The sequence below is a fragment of the Eimeria acervulina genome, genomic scaffold, assembly GCF_000499425.1.
Source record: "Eimeria acervulina Houghton genomic scaffold, Eah_scaff223, whole genome shotgun sequence".
Classification (NCBI taxonomy): Eukaryota; Apicomplexa; class Conoidasida; order Eucoccidiorida; family Eimeriidae; genus Eimeria; species Eimeria acervulina.
Window position 1 is genome coordinate 1 of NW_013550013.1, and position 22,862 is coordinate 22,862.

The 22,862-nt window shown below is 51.1% G+C and overlaps 5 protein-coding genes across 5 annotated transcripts; 4 read left to right on the top strand and 1 right to left on the bottom strand.

The window, feature by feature from the left end:
* Nucleotides 1-386: 386 nt before the first annotated feature.
* On the top strand, nucleotides 387-2,781 carry EAH_00026590 (hypothetical protein, conserved; the record flags this gene model as incomplete). The annotated part of the gene is made up of 3 exons (XM_013396507.1): nucleotides 387-1,748; nucleotides 1,951-1,998; nucleotides 2,398-2,781. 3 exons carry the CDS (start codon nucleotides 387-389, stop codon nucleotides 2,779-2,781), a joined length of 1,794 nt encoding a protein of 597 aa, XP_013251961.1.
* A 2,475-nt stretch (nucleotides 2,782-5,256) lies between these two features.
* On the top strand, nucleotides 5,257-6,911 carry EAH_00026600 (hypothetical protein, conserved; the record flags this gene model as incomplete). Its single annotated transcript, XM_013396508.1, has 2 exons — nucleotides 5,257-6,247; nucleotides 6,544-6,911. The coding sequence occupies 2 exons, from the start codon at nucleotides 5,257-5,259 to the stop codon at nucleotides 6,909-6,911; spliced, it is 1,359 nt and encodes a 452-aa protein (XP_013251962.1).
* Nucleotides 6,912-8,516: 1,605 nt separating this feature from the next.
* Nucleotides 8,517-13,732, top strand: EAH_00026610 (hypothetical protein, conserved; the record flags this gene model as incomplete). Its single annotated transcript, XM_013396509.1, has 9 exons — nucleotides 8,517-8,828; nucleotides 9,258-9,365; nucleotides 9,623-10,432; nucleotides 10,772-10,963; nucleotides 11,459-11,554; nucleotides 11,845-12,342; nucleotides 12,565-12,684; nucleotides 12,918-12,987; nucleotides 13,257-13,732. The coding sequence occupies 9 exons, from the start codon at nucleotides 8,517-8,519 to the stop codon at nucleotides 13,730-13,732; spliced, it is 2,682 nt and encodes an 893-aa protein (XP_013251963.1).
* Nucleotides 13,733-16,908: 3,176 nt separating this feature from the next.
* EAH_00026620 (hypothetical protein) lies at nucleotides 16,909-18,390 on the top strand (the record flags this gene model as incomplete). Its single annotated transcript, XM_013396510.1, has 2 exons — nucleotides 16,909-17,258; nucleotides 18,186-18,390. 2 exons carry the CDS (start codon nucleotides 16,909-16,911, stop codon nucleotides 18,388-18,390), a joined length of 555 nt encoding a protein of 184 aa, XP_013251964.1.
* Nucleotides 18,391-19,976: 1,586 nt separating this feature from the next.
* Nucleotides 19,977-22,334, bottom strand: EAH_00026630 (hypothetical protein, conserved; the record flags this gene model as incomplete). The annotated part of the gene is made up of 1 exon (XM_013396511.1): nucleotides 19,977-22,334. The coding sequence occupies one exon, from the start codon at nucleotides 22,332-22,334 to the stop codon at nucleotides 19,977-19,979; it is 2,358 nt and encodes a 785-aa protein (XP_013251965.1).
* Nucleotides 22,335-22,862: the final 528 nt, after the last annotated feature.

Consider the following 22,862-nt stretch of genomic DNA (forward strand, 5'->3'; position numbering starts at 1 on the left):
GGTGGGGGGGGGCGGGGTAGGGGGCATCTCTTGTTTGTTTTTCCTTCTTTTAATTTAAAAAAGAAACATTTAATTTAATTTAGTTTAATTTAATCTTATTTGACTTCATTTGCAGCAGCAAGTAGACAACAACTAGCAGCAGGTCTTCGTCTGTTAGGCGGCCAGAGCAGCGGAGCTTCATCAAATTATTTCCTGCAGTATTTTTAATATAATTCTTCCTCTTCATTTTATTTCATCTCTTTATATTTCCTTCTTTTGCTTAGTAGTCAATAGCAGCAGTTGGGGGTTGCAGCAGCGCCCTCAGCCCCGCCTCCGCATGCGCATGACCACTGGTCACGGTAGTGGTCTTCTCCTCTGCTCCCTCCCTCTCTGCTGCATGAAGCGTCATGTACAGCCTCGAGGGTAGAGTCAGGAGGCGTAGAAAACCCCTTGCTGCTGCTGTTTCTGCTGCTGCTGCTGCTGCTCTGCTGCTGCTCCTGGCCCCATGCCCATGCATACTCCAACCCGTAGAAAGCGCTGCAGGTGATCTTCTCCCCCACCAGCAGCAGCAGGACATGCAGCAGCAGCAGCAGCATGCGCAGCAGCAGCAGCAACGGAAGTATGCAGAACTGCAGCAGGAGAATGCACACCAGCAGCAGCAGGATGTGCAGCAACAGGAGGAGCAGCAACGACAGCTGCAGCAGCAGCATGAACACCAGCAGCAGGAGTATGCAGAGCTGCAGCAGGAGGAAGTACAGCAGCAGCAGGAGCATAGACAGGTGCAGCAGCAGGAGGACGATGTACAGCTGCAGCCGTTGGAGCTGCAGCTGCTGCTGCAGCTGCTGCAGCAGCAGCAGCTGCAGCATGAAGAGCAGCAGGACGACACATCGTTTGCTGCAGCAGACGTTGATGCTGCTGCTGCTGCAGGGGAGCGCCAGCTAGCTGAGCCTGGCCTTAGGTCCTTTCACTCAGAAGGAGAGAAGCAGACAAGTGCTGCTGCCCCCCGCAGCGGAGTAATTACAAACGAAGAAGAGAGAAGAAATAGAAGACGAAGACCCCAGTCATCCCTTAGATACAGAGGGGCGCAAGCATCAACAGCAGCAGCAGCAGCAGCAAGAAACAGGGGCTCTTCTGTGCAGCCTACTCTACGCCGACCAGAGGTATCAGCAGCAGCAACAGCAGCAGCAGAAGCAGCAAAAGCAACTCCAGCCGCAGCAACAACAGCAGCTGTTGCTGCACCAACGTTTCAAGGAGGAGCTTCACTGACACCGACGGCCTTCAATGCAAACCCCGCAGCAGCAGCAGCAGCAGCGGCACCAGCAGCAACAGCAGCAACAGCAGCACCAGCAGCAGCAGCAGCAACGGAGGCTAAGGAGAAGAATCTCTTCCTGGCTGATGTTGCAGCAGAGGCCCCCGAAGTGCCGCTGCTGGAGCTGCTAAACAAAATAGAAGGCAGCAAAAATGATAGTGTTGCTGCTGCTGTGGGGCGGGGATCGCTTAGGGCGTATGCAACACTGAAGCCTCTTCTGGAGATTGCTGCTGCAGCGCAGCAGCAGCAGCAGCAGCAGCAGCTCGCTAAGACTACCCAAATGAGGAAAGAAAGGCTAGAAATGATTCAGGAGACACAAAGAAGAAGAGCAGCAGCAGCACTGAAGCAGCAGCAGCAAATGGCGCTGCAGCGGGAACGAGCCAGAGCGACACAAAAAGAGAGACAGAGACAAGCAGCACAAGCAAGAAGAGAAGCAGCAAAACATAACGGGGAGATAAGAGTAAGAAGAAGCTACACCACCTCAGGGGCGAGGCTTTAGAGGGGTTAGGGTTTAGGGTTTAGAGGGTTTATTGTTTAGGGTTTAGGGTATAGGGCTTATTCGGGAGGGCAAGGGCTTAGTGTTTGGGTTTAGGGTTTCGTCAGGGTTTAGCTGGGCTCTAGTGCAGTGGGTGAGGGCCTAGGGTTTAGGGTTTAGGGTTTAGGGAGAAGGCTCAGCAGGAAATTACCTGTGCTTTTGCGCCCTGAAGAGTGTAGGTTCTTGTATGTCTAGGGTTTGTTGTTTAGGGTTTAGGGCTTAGGGTTTAGGGTTTATTGTTAGGGTTTATGAACTAGGGCATACTGCTTGTAACCTATTATTTATTGTCTAGGATGTAGGGTTTATAGCTTAGGGTTTATTGTTTAGGGCTTAGGGTTTATTGATTGGGGTTTATTGTTTAGGGTTTAGGGTTTATTGTTTAGGGTTTAGGGTTTATTGTTTTGGGTTTAGGGGCTATGAATTGAGGGTTATTGTTGAGGGTTGATAGTTTAGGGTTTAGGGTTTAGGGGCGACAAATTGGGGTCTATTGTTTAGGGTTTATTGTTTAGGGTTTAGGGTTTATGCATTGGGGTTTGTTGTTTAGGGTTTAAGGGTTAGGGTTTAGGGTTTTCAGGGGTTTGACTGGGGCGAGCGCTGGGCGTCTTTGAAGGAAGGAGAGAAAGAGAGAGCGGCTCGGGTCTGGCAGCAGCAGCAGCAGCAGATGGAGCTACAGCTGCAGCAGCTGCAGCAGCACCGAGAGCGGCAGGCTGCAAGAGAAGCAGCAGCTGCTGAGGCACCTTTCTTCTTTCCTGAATGGTTGATAGGCAGCAGCAGCAGCAACAGCAGCAGCAGCAGCAGCAGCAGCAGCAGCTATGCACAAGAGGTCAGCAGCGTGGCTCCCCCACCATCAAAGGAGCAGGAAGTGCTGCTAACAGCGGAGCAGCAAACACTACACTTCAAGTGGAAGCAGCAACGCAAACAAAATACTGATGCTGCTGAAGCTGCTGCTGCTCTTTAGACATGCCCCTATGAACAACCCACGCTGCAGGCTGCTGCCGCAAGCAGCAGCAGCAGCAGAAGCAGCAGCAGCAAGATGGGGCAGCACAAGCAGAGACACCCCGCTCTCTCTGTACGCAGCATCAGGGTGAGAATTGTCTTTATGTTATTTCTTGACAGGCGAAGCTCATGAAGAGCAGCTTCAGGTGTGTGTACACCTGGGCTGTAGTTGCACTTTTATGCGCCTATATATATTCATTATTTTTATTATATATAATAATATTATTTATTATAGTTTGTATCTGTGTATATTGATGACTCTTCTATGCACCTGCGCGGTGTATGCGTACGGGATTGTGGGGTCCCTCTATGTACGTTTGGCTGTTTACTTTGTAATATAACTACTCTTGTGGTGTATGCCCAGCAGATGTAATTATGTGCAACAGCTGCGATGTATGCGCAGCTGCTGGGGCGTATGCGCAGCTGCTGTAGTGTATGTGCAGCTGCTGCAGTGTATGTGCAGCAGCCGCGGTGTATGTGAAGCAGCTGCGGTGTATATGCAGCAGCTGCGGTGTATGCGCAGCTGCGGTGTATGTGCAGGTAGAAGCTGCGGCCCTTTGGAGAGGTGGTGAGAAAAACAATAAATGAAAGTTTTTAAGTTTGTCGACGAATGCAAAACAATTAAAAATATGATGGAATTCGTTTGCATTTATTCTTTTTTTTGTTTTTTTCTTCAATCACGTTGGGGTGTATGCGCAGCTGTCGCCAGCGGTCAGCCGTGATGGGGGGAGGTGAGAGATATATCTTGATGAGTGTTTGTTTTGTTGATTTTATTGCTTAAATTGAATTAAAAAATATATTTCTTTAATATTTTATTCTTAAAATAAATAACAATACCTTAGAAGACTCTAATTACAGCTTCTCTCCCCGCCTTCATCTCTCTATAGCCGTACCATTGGCTTGCAGCGGTTAGGGGGCTTTGGGTGATATATTTTTTCTTTTTCTTTTTCTTTTCTCCTTCATTTTTATTACTCCTTTTCTTCAAACAACTGCAATTAATGCTGCAATTGCGTGCATGCATTCAACATATAACCTAAACAGCACAACACAGCTCGCGCTGCCGATGCACTCCCATACGTAGGGGGCCCCTGGGGCCTCCTTCTTCTTTCTGCTGCGCTTATATAATCTCTCTGCTTACCCAGAAGCTGAGGTGTATATACAGCTGCACGAGCTCGTGTTGCAGCTGCAGCTGCTGCTGTTGCGGCTGCTGCCGTTGCTGCTGCTGCTGCTGCAGAAGGTGTTGCTGCCGCTGTTGCAGCAGCTGTTGCAGCTGAAGGGATATATATCCGCATGTGCCTTTGGCTTGGGGCTCTCTCTCTCAGCGCCTTGTTCATAGACACCAACCCCTAAACCCTAAACCCTAAACCCTAAACCCTGAAGGACATCATCTGAGCAGGGACCCTCGGGTTTTCATATTGTTCATAGTCTCTCTTTGTTTCCTTTGGCTTGCAACGAGCAGCAACAAGAAAGGGGTTTTTGTTGCTGCAGCAGCCTCTTCCGCTGCTGCAACTGCTGCTGCTGCTGCAACTGCTGCTGCTGCAACTGCTGCTGCTGCTGAAGATGAGTACGACGGGGAGGAGACCCCCTACCTACCTGGGGCCCCCAGGGACAGGTAGTAGAGGATCACGCAATAGATCTTCTTCAATGGTTGCACCAACAGAGGGGCCCCTGCTTAGTTTTAGAGCCAGGCATTCTGAAGCAAGGAGAAGAGAAAGAGTAAGAGACAAAAAGATATAAAAGGGGCCGACAAACTAATATATAAAGAGACAGATAAGGAGACAGATAAGAGACAGATAAGGAGACAGGAAGAGATAAAAGAGATAAACAAACCAATATATAAAGAGACAGATGAGCAGACAGACAGAGGTAAAAGGGACCAACTAACTAATATAGGAGACAGATAAGGAGACAGATAAGCAGACAGATAAGGAGACAGAAAGTGTAGAAGAGACCAACAAACTAATATATAAATATACAGATAAGGAGACAGATAAGAGACAGAGAAGGAGACAGAGAGATATAGAAGAGACTAACAAATAGATATGTAAGGAGAGAGATAAGCAGACAGATAAGCAGACAGATAAGAGACAGATAAGAGACAGATAATAGGAGACATATAAATAGCTGCAGAGACAGATAAAGAAGGAAGCGGACGAGAGAGGGAGACAAATAAACAAAGTAGAGAGGCATAGGGAGACAGAAGCAAAGACAGACAAATGAAGACGAAGACAATGAGCCCCACAAAGAGACAGTAGAGATAAATTAAAAGGAGACAGAAGCAGCGATGGAGACAGATAGACGCAAATAGATACAGGCCGAGCAGCATAAAGACAAAGAGGGACAGCCAGCAAGCCTAAGAGTAAAATAAAATAAAAGTATCTGTCTCTGGTTGTGTCTCCTTGCTGCTGTCTCTTCCCTACTCTTTGCTGCGCTGTGTATGCCATGTGATGTGCTGCTGCAGCGGAGCAGCAGCAAAAGCAGCAGCAGAAGTAGCAGCAAAAGCAGCAGCAAGAGCAGCAGCAGATCTTCTTCTGTAGAACCCCCTGCGGCTCCTCGCGGAAGATTACAGTCAACGTCTTCTGGGGGCCCCGGGGGCCCTAACGCCTCCACTTACAGCATAACTACAGCAGCACCAGAAGAGCAGCAACCAACAGCAGCAGCAGCAGCAGCAGCAGCAGCTGCTGCTGCTGCTGCTGCTGGCAGCTCACCGTCTTCTCCTGCGGAATCGCAGCAAAGGGTCTCCGACTCTTGGCGCCAGCTGGTACCCAAAAGTAGGGGCCCCCCAGGGCCCCCAGGGGCCCCCCCTTCGGGGGCCCGTCTATACACTGCAACTGAGAGGAGACAGACAACTCCTCTAAATGGACAAGAGATATATCCACAAACAGACACATTCTCCTCAGCAAATGCCCCTCCTGGAGGGGTCCCTGGGGGGGCCCCTGCGGGGGCCCCTTGGGGGGCCCCTGGAGGGGCCTCCTGGGGGCACCCCTGGGGGCCCCCTGGAGGACTAAACAGTCCCCTGGAGGCGGATAGCCCAGCATTTTCATATGGAAAAGGGTCTCTAGGGGGGCCCCCAGGGGGCCCCCCAAAAGGCCCTCCCGGGGGTTCCCAAAGGGGCCCCCCAGGGGGGCCCCTAAAGTCTCCCAGGGCATCCTTAGGGCTGCCGGTTGTGCCTTTAAGCCCGAGAGATTTTGCTGTCAGGCGACGCTCGTCGCAGCAGGGGGGCCCTCCACGAAGCAGCAGGGGGGCCCCAGAGGAATTGACAGGGCAGAAAGGGGGCCCTGGGGGCCCCCAGATGGAGACAGAGAAGGGAGGGGGTTTGCTGCAGCAAGCAGCAGCAGCTGGGCTGAGAGGCGTCCCTTGCCCCAACTGCAACTTCGTGGTGCCGCTGCAGCACATAGTGCAGTATGCAGACTGGCAAATCAAACAGGGTGAGCACTCTTGGCTAGCTAGCTAGCTAGCTAGCTAGCTAGCTAGCTAGCTAGCCTTCTAGATCGCTAGATAGCTAGCTAGTTTGCTTGCTAGCTGGGGGCATATATGCGCCCTCTTAGTTGGGGAGTTGTGCGCTCATTGGACAGCTGCAGCTGCTGGGGGTTTAAGGTTTAGGGTTTAGCTAGCTATCTATCTAGTTAGCTAGGTAGCTAGCCAGCGGGGTGGCTAGCTAATTGGCTAGCTGGCTAGCCGAGTGTGTCTGGTGCTTCTGTTGTCTTTGTTTGCCTCCCTGCAGCGTTGCCGCTAAGGGGTACTGTCTGGAAGGGGCCCCAGGCCCCTCCGGCCTCCCCTAGCTGGGGGGCCCCCCAACCGAGGGGGCCCCAGCAGCTGGCCAGTAACCCAATTGCAGCAGCAGCAGGTGCAGCAGCAGCAGCAGAAGCACCAGGGGGATGGTCCCTTCCTCAGCCTTCTGCTTTTGGGGCGCAGCAACTAGGTGGGGGCCCCTCTTTCCCTGGGGGCCCCCCTATACCTGGGGGCCCCTCTTTAGCTGGGGGCCCCCCTATACCTGGGGGCCCTATTTGCATGAAAGGGGGCTGCATATGGGGTCGGGTGCCTCCTTCCTTCCTCTCGAGTCCCTTCAATGTGCACTCGTGGGCCCGCTGATTGCCTGGGGGCCTCTCTGGGGGCCCCCAGAGAGGGCCATCTAGGGGTCCCCCAGTGGGGGGACCCACACGGGCCCCCAAAGAGGGGCACCACAGTGGACCCTAGGAAGGGGCATTAGGGGGTCCCCAGGGGGGGGCATAACGGGGGCCCCCAGGGAGGGGCCCCACGGGGGTCCTTAGGGTCTGGGGGCCCCATGGGGGCCCATACGATCTTGGGGACCCATGGGGGCGCTAAGGGGCCCTTTGGGGGCCCTCAAAGGGCCCACCAGTAGCTGTTACCTTTGGGCGATGTACATACACCTGAGAGCCTCAGGGCTTTTATGATTTAGCTAAGGTTAAGGGGGAAGGAGTTGGGGCTCAAGCGAACAAACACAATAAAACAGTTCGAGGTGCAGATACACCTGAAGATAAGGAGCCCTAGACATAGATAAATCTGTCAATACCTTGCGGTGTACATGCATACACCCGAATAACCTCAGGTGTACAGACACCCCAAATAGATGGGTATGTTAGCATTATTATATGGGGTCAGCTAGCCATAGGGATTGGGGTGTATGTGTATGTACAGCTTAATGCATGCATGCTGCATGCATGCATGCATGCATGCATATTAAGCTGTACATAACGCTTCGTAAGCAGCCCTATATCTAACTAGAGGGAGACTTCTAATGGCTTTGCTCTCCTGAGGTGTACGTACAGCAGAGGGCTGTTAGTATATACATCTGAGGTGTATGTGCAGCTCTTCTCGGAGTCTAAAGGTAAGAGAGTAATTAAAAAACACTAATAATAATGCCTATAGATAAAGAGCTAACAAACTGTAGGCAAACACAAAAAAAAAGAAGAGGAGGGGGCCCCAAGGAGCCCTTAGGGATGGGGGCCCCCGCTGCTGCAGTACCCTAGCGGGGGCCCCCCTTTAGCTGGGTTTGTTGTTATAACAAACTGAATAAATAAACAATTTTAATTTAGATAATGCAGCTGTTCTCTTGCTGCAGTGTCTCCTTCTGCTGCGTCTCCTTAGGGGCCCCAGGGTCGGTGCTCAGGGCCCTGTGGGGGTGATAGGGGGCCCCTCTTACTGTGCTCTTGGGGGCCCCTCTGTTGTAGAAAGGGACGCCCCTGTCTCCTTCTTAGCACTCGCTGTCTCCTTTCTCGCTCTCCTGTAGCCGCAGCAACGGAGCCTCAGGACCTGTCCCCCTAGCAGCAGCAACAGTAGCAGCAGCAGCAGTAGCAGCAGCAGCAGTAGCAGCAGCAGCAGTAGCAGCAGCAGCAGCAGCAGAAGCAGTAGCAGAGCTAGCAGCATCAGTGACGCCCTGCATCTTGGCTTGCAGCACCAGAACTAGCAGCAGAGCTAGCAGCAGCAGCAGCAGGAGCCGCAGCAGCAGCAGAAGAACTAGCAGCAACAGCAGAACTGGCAACAGCAGCAGCAGCAGCAGCAGCAGCAGCACAACTAGCAGCAGCAGCTGCATGATATTTTTGTGTGTCTTGTGAGGGTCTATATGACTGAAGGGGGCCCCCCCCCTGGGGCCCCCTGCTCTACAAAATATATAATATTATAATGTCCTTTACAACATGTGGCCGCCTATCGGGCCTCCCGTATGGCGTGGAGAGTATGGAGGGGCCCCCTGGGGCCCCCTACCTGTTGGGGCCCCCAGGGGGCCCCCTGGGGGCCCCCCTCGGGGCTCCCCTTGGGGCCCCCCTGGGGGCCCCCCTGGGGGGCCCCCTGGGGGGCGAGGAGCAGGGGCCCCTGACTCCGGGGGGCCCCCAAGCCTTACGAGACTTGCATATAGAGGGAACGGCTTTGGTGCAGCAGCTGGCGAAGGCCCACGGCATAGAGGAGACAGCAGCAAGAGGAGAAGGCCCAGCACTATCAGAAGGAGCAGCAAAACTCATTTATGCTGCGGTTGAGGGCAGGCTTCTTCAGGTATGCTGCTGCCCCTGCTGCTGCTGCTGCTGCTGTTGATGTTGCTGATGCTTGTGCTTCTTGCATTTAGGAGGAGCAGCAAGAACGGCCGCGTGCTGCTGCTGCTGCTGGAGCTGCTGTTGCTGCTGCTGCTGCAGTTGCTGTTCGTGAAGAGGCTGTGGTGATTGAGGCCGCTGCAGGTTCTGCTGCTGAGCTGTGCTGTTGTTGCATGTGCTGCTGCTGCACTTGCTGCTGCTGCTGCTGCTGCTGCTGCTGCTGCTGCTGCGGGCTTGGTGCTCGAGGGCAGCAGAAGCAGCAGTGGAAGCAGGAGATTGGAGAGCCGCAGGGTTTTAGCTTGAGGGTTTAGGGTCTAAGATTTAGAGTCTAGGGTTTAGGGTTTAGAGTCTAGGGTTTAGGGTTTAGGGTTTAGGGTTTGGGGTGTATGCTCAGCTGCTGTCTCTTTCCCTCAAGCTCTCCCGGCGCAGCGCTCGAGTTGCTGGGGGCGGCGTTTTGTGCGTCTCTGACATAAAGGAAGCCATGAGGATATTGAATTTCAAGGTCTGCTGCTGCTGCTGCTGCTGCTGCTGCTGCTGCTGCTACTGTTCTTGCTGCTGGCGTTTATATGGCTTCTCGCTCTTGTTTCATTGCTGTACGTGGCTGCTAGGTTTTCTTGCTGCTGCTGCTGCTGTTGCTGTTGCTGCTGCTTCTGCTGCCTCCACCGCACAGCTACTCGAATCCCAGCAGCAACAGCAACACCAGCAGCAGCAGCAACAGCAGCAGCAGCAGCAGATTGTGTCTTGCTGCTTGTTTTTCAGCCTGCGTTGGGGTACGATGGCTTCACCTGCTGCCGCTATATGGCGTTGCCTCGGCCTTGGGGCTCCAGCAGATTGCTGCGGAGGGAGAAGGCGAGGCCTAGCAATTTGCTGCTGATGCTGCAGCAGCAGCAGCAGCACCTCGATCAGCAGCTGCAGCAGCACTTGAAAAACCGCATGCAGCAACAGCAGCAGCAGCAGCAGCAGCAGCAAGAAGATGATGATCCTTTCTTGTGCGGCCCTGCACTCGCCGCTGCGCGTGCTGCTTCTCCTGCTCCTCTTTCGAGCAGCAACAACAGCAGCAGCAGCAACAGCAGCAGCAGCAGCAGCAGCATACGCTGGGAAGAGACAGTAGATGTGGAGGAGTTAGTATTCAGCGATTTGCTGCTGCCCCCTCCTCAGCCACCAGTCTTAGGAGTGCATTGGCTTGCTGTTGATGGTGTATCTCCTGCAGTGCCTCAGAACGAGGCCCCCCCGTGGGCTGTCCTTGCTGCTGCTGCTGCTGCTGCTGCTGGTGGAGGTGGAGACACTGCAGCAGCAGCAGCAGCAGCAAAGGATGGAAGGCTCCACGCAGGTCAAGGAATCGACGGCAAGACGCCGCGCTCAGCAGCAGCAGGAGCAGCAGCAGCAGCAGGGATGACTCCCTCTGCTGCAGCAGCACATGGGGCCAGCAACAACTTCGCACTGCGTCTGTACACCCGACAACAGCAGCAGCAGCAGCAACAGCAGCAGGAAGAGGAGGAAGCAGGTGCAGAAATGCTGCCAGTGGAGGAGCTGCTGGTGGCGCCCAAGGTCAACTGCGTTCTTGGGAAGGTCAGCAGCAGCAGCAGCAGCAGCAGCAGCAGTAGCAGCAGCAGCAGCAGCACTTGCTGCTGCTGCTGGTATATATGCAGCAGCAGCAGCTTCTACAGTTTTTGGTTTGTAGGGTTTGTTATCTGTTTCAGTGGAGAGAGAGAATCCAGCTGCTGCTGTTGCTGCTGCTGTTGCTGCTGCTGCTGCTGCTGCAGGAGCAGCAACTGTTCTTGGCATCAGTCAACGAGACACTCGAAGCAGCAATGAAGGAACGGGCAGGGATAGACAGCGCAAGAGCTTTCAATAGAAGTAGGGGTTTAGGGTTTAGGGTTTAGGGTTTAGGGTTTGGGGTTTATACAGAGAGACAGAAGAAAGAGAGAGACACCTTTAACAGAGACACGCATCAAGACAAACAGAGACAGAGGAGACAGAAGGAGCAGCAGCAGCAGCAGCAGCGGAAGCAGCAGTAGCAGCAAGAAGCAGACCCAAAGAGACAGACGAAGGAGACAGAGGGCGACAGAGACAAGACGAGAGACAGAGATAGAAAGCATTGTAGATGTCTGTCTCCTTTTTATTCTATTTTATTTTATTTTTTGTCTTTCTTCTGTCTCTGCTGCAGCTGTCAAGGTCCTCAGCAGCATCTCAGCAGTGGAGCTGCTGCTGCCGTCTTTAGCTCAGGTCTTTGCTAGTCAGGTGTGCAGCAGCATCTGTCTCCTTTTAATCTCTTTTGTCTCCTTGCTGTCTCTGTGTGTCTCCTTTCTGTCTTTATTTGTCTCCTTTATTCATTTATCTGTCTCCTTTATTTATTTATCTGTCTCCTTCGTTTATTTGTTTGTCTCCTTTATTTATTTGTCTGTTTTCTTTGTCTTGTACGATATATTTTTATTTATTTATTTATTTATTTATTTGTTTGTTTATTTGTCTCCTTTTGTCTCTCGTTACTTATTCCTGTCTCCTCCTCCTTTAGGTTCAGGTGTACTGTGCTGCCTCATTCTTATTGCTGCTGCTGCTGCTGTTGTTGTTGCTGCTGCTGCTGCTTTGTTGCAGCTGCCGATCTATCAGCATTTGCCTCACCGCGCGTCGCTGCTGCTGCAGCTGGGTGAGGCGGTGCTGCAGAATCCCCACACCCCAATCCACGCTTACGTGAGTTTGCTGCTGCTGTTGCTGCTGCTCCTGCTGTTGCTGCTGCTGCTGCTGCTCCCGCTGCTGCCGTTGGTGCTGTCTCCGCTGAGGCTGCTGCTGTTGGTGCTGCGCTGCCGCACGAACAGCAGCTCTTGAAAGCAGCAACAGGGGTTTCAGCAGCATCAGCAGGTGCTGCTGATGCTGATTCTCTTGCTGCTGCCTGTGCTGCCGCTGGTTCCGCTGCTGCTGCTGCTGCTGCTGCTGCTGCGGTGTCTGCTAACTGGCTGTTTATGTTTTGGGTGTATATGCAGGTACATCAATTTGCGCTCCCGTTGATAGACTGTCTCCTTGCCCCTTTACCTGAGCTGTCTCCTCCTTCTTTATCTTCTGCAGCAGCAGCAGGTGGCGCAGCAACAGGTCCCTCAGCCGCAGCAGCATCTGGTGCATCAGCAGCAGCAGGGGGAGCAGCAGCAGCAGCAGCAGCAGCAGCAAGAGGTGAGGGCTTATGCATAGCCTTTACCCCACAGCAGCTGCATCTGCGGCGACGAGCAGCAGCAATTCTTTCAGGTCTATTTAAACGAGCGAGGAGACAGCGTGCTGCATTAGATGCGGTAGAAGAAGCTGCTGCGCTGCAGCTGCTGCGGTGTCTCCTTCACCCCAGCAGCAGCATAGAGTGCGCCTTAGGGGCTGCAATTGGTATCAAAGCCCTGGGGCGTAAAGCTGTGCTGCTGCTGCTGCTGCCGCACATTCCTTTGCTGCTGCACGCCTTAGAACGAGGACAGGAACTTGCAGAGACACAACGCCTAGCTGTACGCTCCCCCTGCTGCTGCTGCTGCTGTTGTTGTTGTTGTTGTTGTTGTTGTTGTTGTGCTGCTGCTGCTGCTCCCGTTGCTGCTGCTCTTGTTGATGCTGCTGCTGCTGCTTCTCATGAAACTGCTGTCTGCACAAGCCGCAAGAGTAGCAACAGCAGCAGCGGCAACAGCAGCAGCAGCAACAGCAGCTGCAGCAAGCTTTGTGTGGTGCTGCTGCAGATATCTGAGAAAGTCATCAGATGCCGTCCAGGCACTGCAGCAAGCGATTTGCTGCTGCTGCAGCAGCAGGTCTTTCAGCTAAGGGAGTTGTTGTCGCAGTTGCTTCAGGAGGAGCTGCTGGTGAGCTAGCAGTGCTGCTGCTGCAGCTGCTGTTGCTGCAGCTGCTGCAGCTGTTGATCCTGCTGCAGCTGCTGGTGCTACCTTCGTTGCTGTCTTGTCTTCCTTTGCTGCCCATGTTATTTTGCTCTGCTGCTGCTGCTGCCTCTAAAGTTGCTGCTTGAAGAGGCTCTGGAAGCGGTGCTGCTGCCACACTGCTGCTGCTGCTGCTTTTGCTGCTGCTGTTGCTGCTGCAGGACGCAGCCTTCACTGAGCTGTGTGAGCAGCTGACTGAAAAGGAGCTTCACTCGACAGAGGGACCTGCAGGTTTGTGCTGCATCACGGGCAGCAGCAGCGCAAGCAGCTTTTTCTGCTGCTGCTTTTGCTGCTGTTGCATTTGCTGCTGCTGCGTTTGCAGCTGCTGCTGCTTTCGCTGCTGCTGCATGTGCTGCTGCTGCGTTTGCAGCTGCTGCTGCTTTCGCTGCTGCTGCATGTGCTGCTACTGCTTTTGCTGCTGCTGCTGCTGCTGCTGGGCGTTCTCAGCTTGCACCCTTGTTAACTTTGCTGCTGCATTTGTTCTTGCGGTGTATGCGCAGCTGCACTCTTCCACGTCTTTGCTGTGCTGGAGGATGCAGAGGATGGCCTTAAGGACGCATACACCCCAATTGTTGCTGCAGCACTTCGTCGAGCTGCTGCTGCTGCTGCTGCTGCTGCTGCGGTGAGGAAAGCAGCAGCCACGCTGATGCCGCAGAGACAGCAGCAGCAGCAGCACCAGGCAGTTGCTAAGCAGCAGCAGCAGGACTTGACCAAGCAGCAACAGCAACACCAGCAGCAGCAGCAGAGACAAAGAGACGTTAAGGCTTTTGTAGAGCGAATCGTGTTGCTGCTCACCAAGATGCAGCAGCAGGTGCAACAGCAGCAGCAGCCACAGCAGCAGGTGCATAGCCTGCAGCCAGAGCAGCCTTACAAACAGCAGCAGCAGGAGCAGCAACATCAGCAGATTTCGGAGGTTCTTTCTTTAGAAGGCCTCCCGAGGTGTCTAGGCAGCTCTTTGCTAGAATTGGTTGTTTAGTTTGCTGCAGCTGCTGTACCCTCCGCCTTAAGGGGGCCCCCGGGGGGCCCCCCTGGCTTTGGTGGGGGCCCCCGGGGGGCCCCCCTGGCTTTGGTGGGGGCCCCCAGGGGGCCCCCCTGGCTTTGGTCGGGGCCCCCGGGGGGCCCCCCAGGCATTGCTGGGGGCCCCCACCTTCGTTTGCGTTGTTGAAGGGGTTTTGGGGCTTTGCATCGATAACAGCGCATGCAAGTAGCCTCTTAAGAAATTGTTATTTAGTATAGGGAGGAGAAAGGAGACAGTAAGAGTTAGCTGTTTATTTATTTGTTTTTATTAAATAGTTATTTGTTCACAGATTTATTATTTATTATCAAGTGAACAAAGAGGAGACAAAAAGGAGACAGATAAATTCAATGTTAGAGACGCCTCCTCTCTCTGCCTCCGCAACCCTAAACCCTAAACCCTAAACCCTAGGGACAGTTTAGAGCCCGCAGCAGCAGCAGCAGCAGCAGCAGCAGCAGCAGCAGCAGCAGGAGCTGCAGGCCCCTTTCTTTTTTCTTTTTGTCTCTGCATCTGCTGATATAACGCCAGACAAACAAAACCCAAAAACAAATTAATATGAAGGCGCTGTGCAGCAGCAAACAAACAAATGCAATAAAACTGCTGCCCTTAATACCCGACTCATCTCCTCATTATATATTTTATATTAATAACATAGCTAAAAACATAGATATATATATATATATATATATATTCTTATCTATATATACATATATATATGTACGTAAAACTGTATATTTATTATATATTATATAGATATATACAAACACAGCATATTAGTACATATATATATATATATATATATATATATATATATTGATATACTGATATGCTGTCTATACACACACATATATATATATATATATATACATAAAGATAAACAAGAAGTGTTATTTGTATGGGTTCGTTCCGTCCTCTTCAACCCCTTACACAATGCAGTAAATATTATTTAACTTTGTTTTGTTATAATAATAAAAAATATATTATATATATTATATACATTTAATATAATATAGTATATTGCATTGTATATAATATGTTATATAATATATTATAGTTTATATTCTTTATATCTAATATAATATATTATATAATATTATATATATATGATATAATATACTATATAATATTATATATATATATATATATATATTATATTTATAAAGGGTGCTTCTGTTTGCTGCTGCAGTTGACTGAGCCTCACTGCTATAAAACTATACATAAGAATTTGTCTACTGGGTTTATAGTTTATATTGCTTTGTTTATTATAGATAATTAAATAATATTAATTATTAATAATTATTTTATTGTTTATTTCTATTGTTATTTACTTTCTTATGCTTCTTCTGAGTTAGCCGCTAGGGGCTGGGGCCTCCTTTGTTTGTTTTATTTTGTGATGAGGGCTCTATGCTTTTTTATTTTCTGTATTTGTTTGTTTATTATTAACTCATTAACTCTTATTTAATGCCCCAGATCCCCGAAATAGCAGCAGCAACAGCAGTAACAGCTGTAGCAGCAGCAGCAGCAGCAGCAACAGCAGCAGCAGCAGCAGCAGCAGCACTGTCGGTCTGCCACCAGCCAGGTCACGCATGCATGCACCCTTTCCCCTTTTAAAGAGACAAGAGGCTTGCAGGAGACGAGAAGTGCAGTGTAAAGGCAGCTGCAGCTGCTGCAGCAGCTGCAGCAGCTGCAGCAGCAGCAGCAGCAGCAGCAGCAGCAGCAACTGCAGCAGATGAGCGAGTTCACTGGGGGCCCCTCTGGGGGCCCCTTAGCAGAGACAGAAGAAGAAGCCCCCCAAGGCACTTCGCTGCTGCAGCTGTCTCTGCTGCTGTGGATGTCTCTGTTTGTTGTCGCCGTCTTAATCCGTTATGCTTTGCTGCTGCAGCAGCAGCAGCTCCCAGGCATCAGCAACTCACCAGGTGCAGCAGCAGCAGCAGCAGCTGCTGCTGCTGCTACGAAGGATGCATCCAAGGCCCAAATCTTCAAGGCCCACGCATCTCTACTGCGTGCTGTAGTCAGAGAAGTCAGCAGCAGCAACCGCAACAGCAGCAGTAGCAGCAACAGCAACAGCAGCAGTAGCAGCAACAGCAACAGCAGCACCAGAAACAGCAGCAGCCGCAGGATAAATTGAAAAGCTTGCGCCCGCAGCAGCATCAGGAGTGACCACAGCAGCAGCAGCCGTAGCAGCCGTAGCAGCAGTAGCAGCAACAGCAGCAGTAGCAGCAACAGCAGCAGCAGCAGCAGTACCATAACGAACTGAAACCCTAGCATTGGCAGTAGCATCAGCAGCAGCGGTAGCAGCAGCAGTCGCAGCAGTAGGAGCAATATCAGTAGCAACTGTAGCAGCAACAGCAGCAGCAGAAGCAGCAGCAGGAGCCACAGCACCAGTAGCAGCAGCAGCAGTATCATCAACAGCAGCAGCACCAGTAGCAGCAGCAGCAGCAGCAGCAGCAGCAGCAGCAACATGCGTGCGTGTGATGTGTGCAGGTCTGTTTGAATTTGCTGCGGAAGCTCTCAGTGTTTATTAGGTGGTTGCTGTATTTTATTTTTTATTCTGATAGAGAGGGCCTTGAGGTGTACATACACCGCAAAAGATTGCTGCCTGAAGACGCTGCTGTGCTGCAGCAGAAAAGAATCATCTTCATTAGACATGGGTAACTGCTGCTGCTGCTGCTGCTGTTGCTGCTGCTACTGTTACTGCTGCTGCTGTTACTGCTGCTGCTGTTACTGCTGCTGCTGTTCCTGCTGCTGCTGTTACTGCTGCTGCTTTCGATACTGTTGCTACCGCTGCTGCTGCTTGTGTTGCTGCTGCTGCTATTGCTGCTGCTGCTATTGCTGCTGCTGCTGCTGCTGCTACTTCTGCTGCTGCTACTGCTGCTGCAGCTGCTGTTGCTGCATTACACTTCTTATACTTTTGTTTGTAATAATATTTATATTTATACTTCGTATTTATATTTATATTTAAGTTAATTTATATTTGTGTTTATTGCTGCAGGGAGTCTCTCTGGAATCTGTGTTTTAATCGGGGTGTATGCACAGCTCGCTTCCCGCTGCGTTTGCTGCTGCTGCTGCTGTGCGAGTTGCTGCTGCTGTGGGAATTAGACTCTGTCTTTTTAGACTCTCCTCTCTCAACGGCGGGGATGGAGCAGTCTCTAGCAATAAGAGACATTGTTGCAGCAGTTGCTGCTCAAAACCAGGCAGCAGCAGCAGCAGCTGCTGCTGCAGCAGCAGCAGCAGCAGCTGCTGCTGCTGCAGCAAATGCTGCGGAAGATAGCACAGGGGAACCGATCCAGGCAGAAGAACCACTCAAAGGGGCCAGACAATTCGCCGCTGCTGCTGCAGTGCAGCAGAAGCAGCAGCAGCAGCAGCAAGACAAGGCAGGGATAGCCCCAGCAACTACAAGATGCTCCAGTATGCAGAATGAGCAGCAGCAACAGCAGCAGCAGCAGCAGCAGCAGCAACGGGTCCTCTTTCTGACGTCGAATTTGAGGTGATGGCTTGGCACTGAGCCCCTTCCTCCTGCTGCTGCTGCTATTGCTGCGCTGCTGCTGCTGTTGTTGTTGTTGCTGCTGTTGCTGTTGCTGCTGCTGCTGCTACGTTCAACCGCAGCTGCAGCTTCAGCACCGCTGGCAGCCAGCACAGCAATAACAGAACAGCAACAGCAGCAGCAGCAGCAGCAATAGAAGCAGCAGCAGCACCAAAAGCCAGAGCAGCAGCAGCAGCAGCAACAACAGCCACAGCAGCAGCAGCCACAACAGCAGCATCCCCAACAGCAGCAACAGCAGCAGCAGCAGCAGAGTGTTTGTTTGTTTGTTTGTTTAGGCGTGCACATTCTACGTTGTTGTTTTGCTGCGGCTCTCTGCTGACTTCGAGTCGATGTACAGCGCGAGTCTCCTCTTCACTCATGGTTAGCTAAATAAATAAATAAATAAATAAATAAATAAATAAGTAAAGATATAAACAGATAAACAGATAAACAGATAGATATAATATTTGTATATATAAAGAGACAGAGAGACAGAGAGACAGAGACATAGACAGAGAGATAAAGAGACGAAGTCAGAGACAGAGAGTTAAGGAGACAGAGAGACAGAGAGACAGAGAGATAAAGAGAAAGAGACAGAGAGATAAAGATAAAGAGAGAGACAGCAGAGAGATAAGGATGTAAAGAGACAGAGAGATAAAGAGACAGAGAGAGAGACAGAGAGATAAAGATAAAGAGAAAGAGAGATAAAGACATAAGGAGACAGAGACAGGGTCTCTAGCAGTGAGAGTGACAGAGAGGGGGTGTGAGTATTTGATGTGTCTCCAGGAAGCATTTATCTGTCTCCTTTTAATCAATGCTTGCTACCTCTCGTTTATTTATTTTATTTATTTATTTATTTATTTATTTATTTATTTGTGTCTGGATGTAAAGGAGACAACTCGCAATCCTGACGGCTTCCCTCTGTCTCTCCCTCTGCGGATCCCCGCGCTGTCTCGGCTTGAGAGCGTTATATTCGGGTGTCTCTCAACCTCTGCAGCAGCAGCAGCAGCAGCAGCAGCAGCAGGAGGAGGAGGAGGAGGATCAGGGTCAGGATCAGCAGGAGGAGCAGCAGCAGCAGCAGCAGCAGCATGCATAGATCCTACAGGGAATGAAGGCCCTCCTAACAGCAGCAGCAGACTGTGGAGACGGCTGCTGCTGTTTGCTGAGGAGACAATGACAGGAGAAGAGGAGACAGTTGTTTGTGTCGGCCACAGCCGCTGGCTGCGAGATTTCTTTAGGGCTTTCTCTCGAGTAAGAATATCTTATTTATTTTTTTATTTACTTTATCTAGCCCCTATTATTAATATATCTATTAGTGTTTATTTGTTTATTTAGTTTATTCTTCTTTTATTATTATTTTATTTATCTAGTAGTGTTTATTTATTTATTTGTATTATTTATTTATTACTATTATTATATTTTTATTAGCATTGTTTATTTGTTAGCATTATTATATATTATTATTATATATTTATTATTATTATATATATAATATATATACATTTATTATTATTATTACTATTAAATGTTATATATAATATATACTGTCCCTTCTCTGCTTTATCTTTTTATTTCTTATGTCTCCTCTACCTTTGTTTCTTGTGTCTCTTCTTAATTTTATTTCTTTTGATTTCTTCTGTCTCCTTTTTATTTTATTTATTTTTATTTATTCTGTCTCTATTTTTATCTCCTTTAATTTCGTCTGTCCCCTTCGTCTCTTTATTTTTATTTTTTGTCTCCTTTTATTTTGACTTATTTAATTTTTTTCTGTCTCCTTTTACTCTTTATTTATTTATATTTATATTTATTTTTAGTGTCTCTCTTTATTATAATTTAATTAAATTGCTGCTGTCTCCTTTTACTTTTTATTTGCAGCCTGGCTGTCTCCTTCCCGCTTGTCGACAGAAGCTGTCGAACTGCGGCGTCCTTTCGCTGTCTCTTCTTCAGCTCCAGGTCCCTAAACCCTAAACCCTAAACCCTAAACCCTAACACTAAACCCTAAACCCTAAACCCTAAACAGCAACAATGTGAAGGGCTCGATTGGGATATATTTGTGCAGATTTATACGCACAGCATATCAAAGTAATCTGAATACATATATATATATATATATTATATGTAAAGATGTACATGTATATATATATATATTATATATATATATTATATGTATAGATGTACATATACATATATATATATATATATAGGGAGACCGACAGAGATATATATATATATATGTGTGTATATGTATATATATATATATATATTATGCTGCAGTCTCAGCAGCACGGTTATATATGTGGCTGTCTGTCTCTTAAATATCTTTCTATCTGTCTCCTGTGTCTCTATTTATATTTGTTAGCTGTCTCTTCTGTCTCTCTCTTCTTCTGTCTCTTTAATTTATTTCTCTGGTGTCTCCTCTCTGTCCCTTTTGCTGTCTGTACACCGCAGGATAAAAAGACAGGAGAGACAGATTACTTCATCGAACCTGACTCTGTGCGTCTCCTCCACGGCCACTTCCTTTAAACAAAACCTACTGCTGCTGCTGCTGCTGCTGCTGCTGCTGCTGCAGGAGCAGCTGCAGGTGGTGCTGCGGCAGCAGCAGCAGCAGCTGCTGCTGCAGCTGAGCACACACATCCCTGGCGCCGTCAAGGGGGACTTTGTAAAGACAAGAAATAACAACTCTTAAAATGCTTTTCGTCTGCTGCTGCTTTTGCTGCTGCTGCGGTTGCTTGTGCTGCCGTTGCTGCTGCGGGTACTGCAGCGGTTGCTGCTGATACTGTTGTTGCTACTGCTGCTGCTGGTGCTGCTGTTCAGCTGCTGTGGCTGGGCGAGCCTTCGCCGCAGGCGCTGAAGTGTCTGCTGCAGCTGCAGCAGCTCGTGCTGGGGTGTATCTTGCTGCTGCTGCTGCTGCTGCTGCTTTGATAACGGAGGTTCCGGTGAAGCAGCAAACCCCGCTGCAGCAGCGGCGTGCTGCAGTGTCTCCTCCAGCAGCAGAAGCTGCTGATGCTGCTGCTTCAGTGGAGCATGCCCCAACAGCTGCAGCAGCGGGGCTCCTTGCAACGCCTGCAGCAACACCAGCAGCAGACGGCGCTCTGCTTCTGCCGTTCCTGCTGCTGCTGCTGCTGCTGCTGCTGCTGCTGCTGCTGCTGCTGCATCGGCAGCTCCATGCAGCAGCAGCAAAAATGTCTGAGGCTTCATCCGTGCTGCGACGGAGGGGGCAGCAGCAGCAGCAAGCCAGCGCAGCCGGAGTTGCCGCAGCAGCTGCTGCGGTTGTTGCTGCTGTTCCTCCTGCTGCTGCAGCAAAGGTTGCTGCTGCTGCAGCAAGGGGGAGAGGTGGCGCAGCGCTTGCAAGGAGGAAGCAAGCGAATGCTGAGGCAGAGAATGGGGGCCCTTCTCTAGCAGCTGCTGCAGCAAAGTGCAACATAGCATGAGCTGCTGCTGCTGCTGCTGCTGTTGCTGCTGCTGCTGTGCAGCAGCAGAAAAGAAACGGAGAATGGTGCAGATTTGAACCCCACACAGAGATTCCGCAGCAGCAGCAGCAGCAGCATGCGGCAGCAACACAGCAGCAACTGCTGCTGCTTCTGCAGCAGACAGGAAAGCAGGAGGCTCTCCCCTTCTTGCTGCTGCTGCTGCTGCTGCTGCTGCTGCTGGTTCATCCTTGGGGGCTTGAGAGTGTCTCCATACTTCGTTCTCTTGCTGCTGCTGCTGCTGCTGCTGCTGCTGCTGCTGCTGCATGCGCTGGTAAGCAGAAACAAAGAACGCCATATCTGCAACTGCATGCGGGCGCAAGAGGGCCTGTGGCTGCTGCTGCTGCTGTTGCTGCTGCTGCTGCTGTTGCTGCTGCTGTTGCTGCTGCTGCTGTTGCTGCTGCTGGTTGTGGTGGCGTTGTGAAGCGTTGTCGTGGATAGCGGTAGCAGCAGGTGCAGCAGCAGCTGTAGCAGCAGCAGCAGCAGCAAGGACAACTACTCGGGCGACACGGAGGTCCTGCTGCTGCACTGCTGCAAGCGCCTTTCCTGCTGCAGCCAGCCACTCTACACGCAGCAGCAGGTCTTGCTGCTGCTGCTGCTGCTGCTGCTGCTGCTGCTCAGGGTCTAGAATAAGGTCTATCAAGCGATGGCTGAGGTGTACGTACACCGCAGGCTCTCTATGCCCCAGAGCAGCAAGCTGCGTCAACGTAGCAGCAGTTTCTCGCAAGTCTGCTGCTGTTGCTTTCCACTGTATTTCTGCTGCTGCTCTTGTTACCAACTCGTTTGCTGCTGCTGCTGCTGCTCCTGCTGCTGCGACGCCGTTGCGGCGGGCCAGCAGCAAAGCTTGCAGCAGCACAGATAAATCTGCAGCTAAGAAGCTCCGGAGACATCTCTCGCTGCAGCGAGCAGCAGCAGCAGCAAACGCCAGCTCAATCAACTCCCCAGTCGGCTTCGCTTGCAGCTGCAGCACGTCCCCACCATCTCCTTCCTGCTGCTGCTGCTGCTGCTGCTGCTGTTGCTGCTGCTGCTGCTGCTGCTGCTGCTGCTGCTGCTTCGGGTAGGCGTGAGCAGCTAGGAGGAGACAGTGCGTTGCTGTTGCTGAGGACAACGCGGGGAGAAAATAAACAAAGTCAACGAGGCAGACACGCAGCTGTTTCTCTGCAGCAGATCTGCTGCTGCTGCTGCTGTGCTGCTGCTGCTGCTGCAGCTGCTGCACTGCAGCACGAAACTCTTTACGCAACTTAGTCCCCAGCTGCATGCGGGGCATGGAGAGCTGCTGAGGCATCCCTGCATGTTGCTGTTCATGCCGCTGCAGCAACGACAGCAGCTGCTGCTGTGCTGCTGTCAGAGGCTGCTGCTGCTGCTGCTGCAGCAGCAGCAGCAAGCGCGAGAGCCACTGCTTCTGCAGGGCCTCCCGCGTTGCAGCCTTTACACGGCCCTTCCACTTGCACTCCTTTTTATGTCTTTTGCTGCTGCTGCTGCTGCTCCGATTGCTGCTGCGACCCTTATATTTAGCCTTCTTCTTCCTGCTGTTGCTGCTGCTGCTGCTGCTGCTGCTGGCGAGTTCTTTCATTCGAGCGCTGCACTGAAAAGGCGAGGGAAATAAAATCCGACGCCTTGGAGTTGTTGCTGCGGCTGCTTCAGTTGCTGTTGCTGCTGTTGCTGTTGTTGCTGTTGCTGCTGCTGCTGCTTCCACAGCCTTAACGTCTGCTTGTGCTGCAGTCCCTGCCGATGCTGCTGATGCTTTTGCTGCTGTTCTTAGCAGCTCCTGCAGGCTGTCCCCCAGGGGTTGTTTAGCGCTGCTCCTCCTGCTGTTACTGCTGCTGCTGCAGCGCATGCTGTTGCTGCTGCTGCTGATGGTGTTGCTGCTGATGCTGTTGCTGCAGCTGTGGAGATACTGCTCAACTTGTCTGCAGCAACGCCGCCACAGCAGCGGCGCAGCCGCAGCAGCAGCTGCCCGGTGTGGGGCCCACATGCATGCAGCATTCCGCAGGTCTCTTATGCTGCAGCAGTGGAAGCAGCAACAGCAGCAGCAACAGCAGCAGCAGCAGCAGCAGCAGAAGATCTTTCTGCTGCAGCGGCTATAACAAGGCAGCCATTA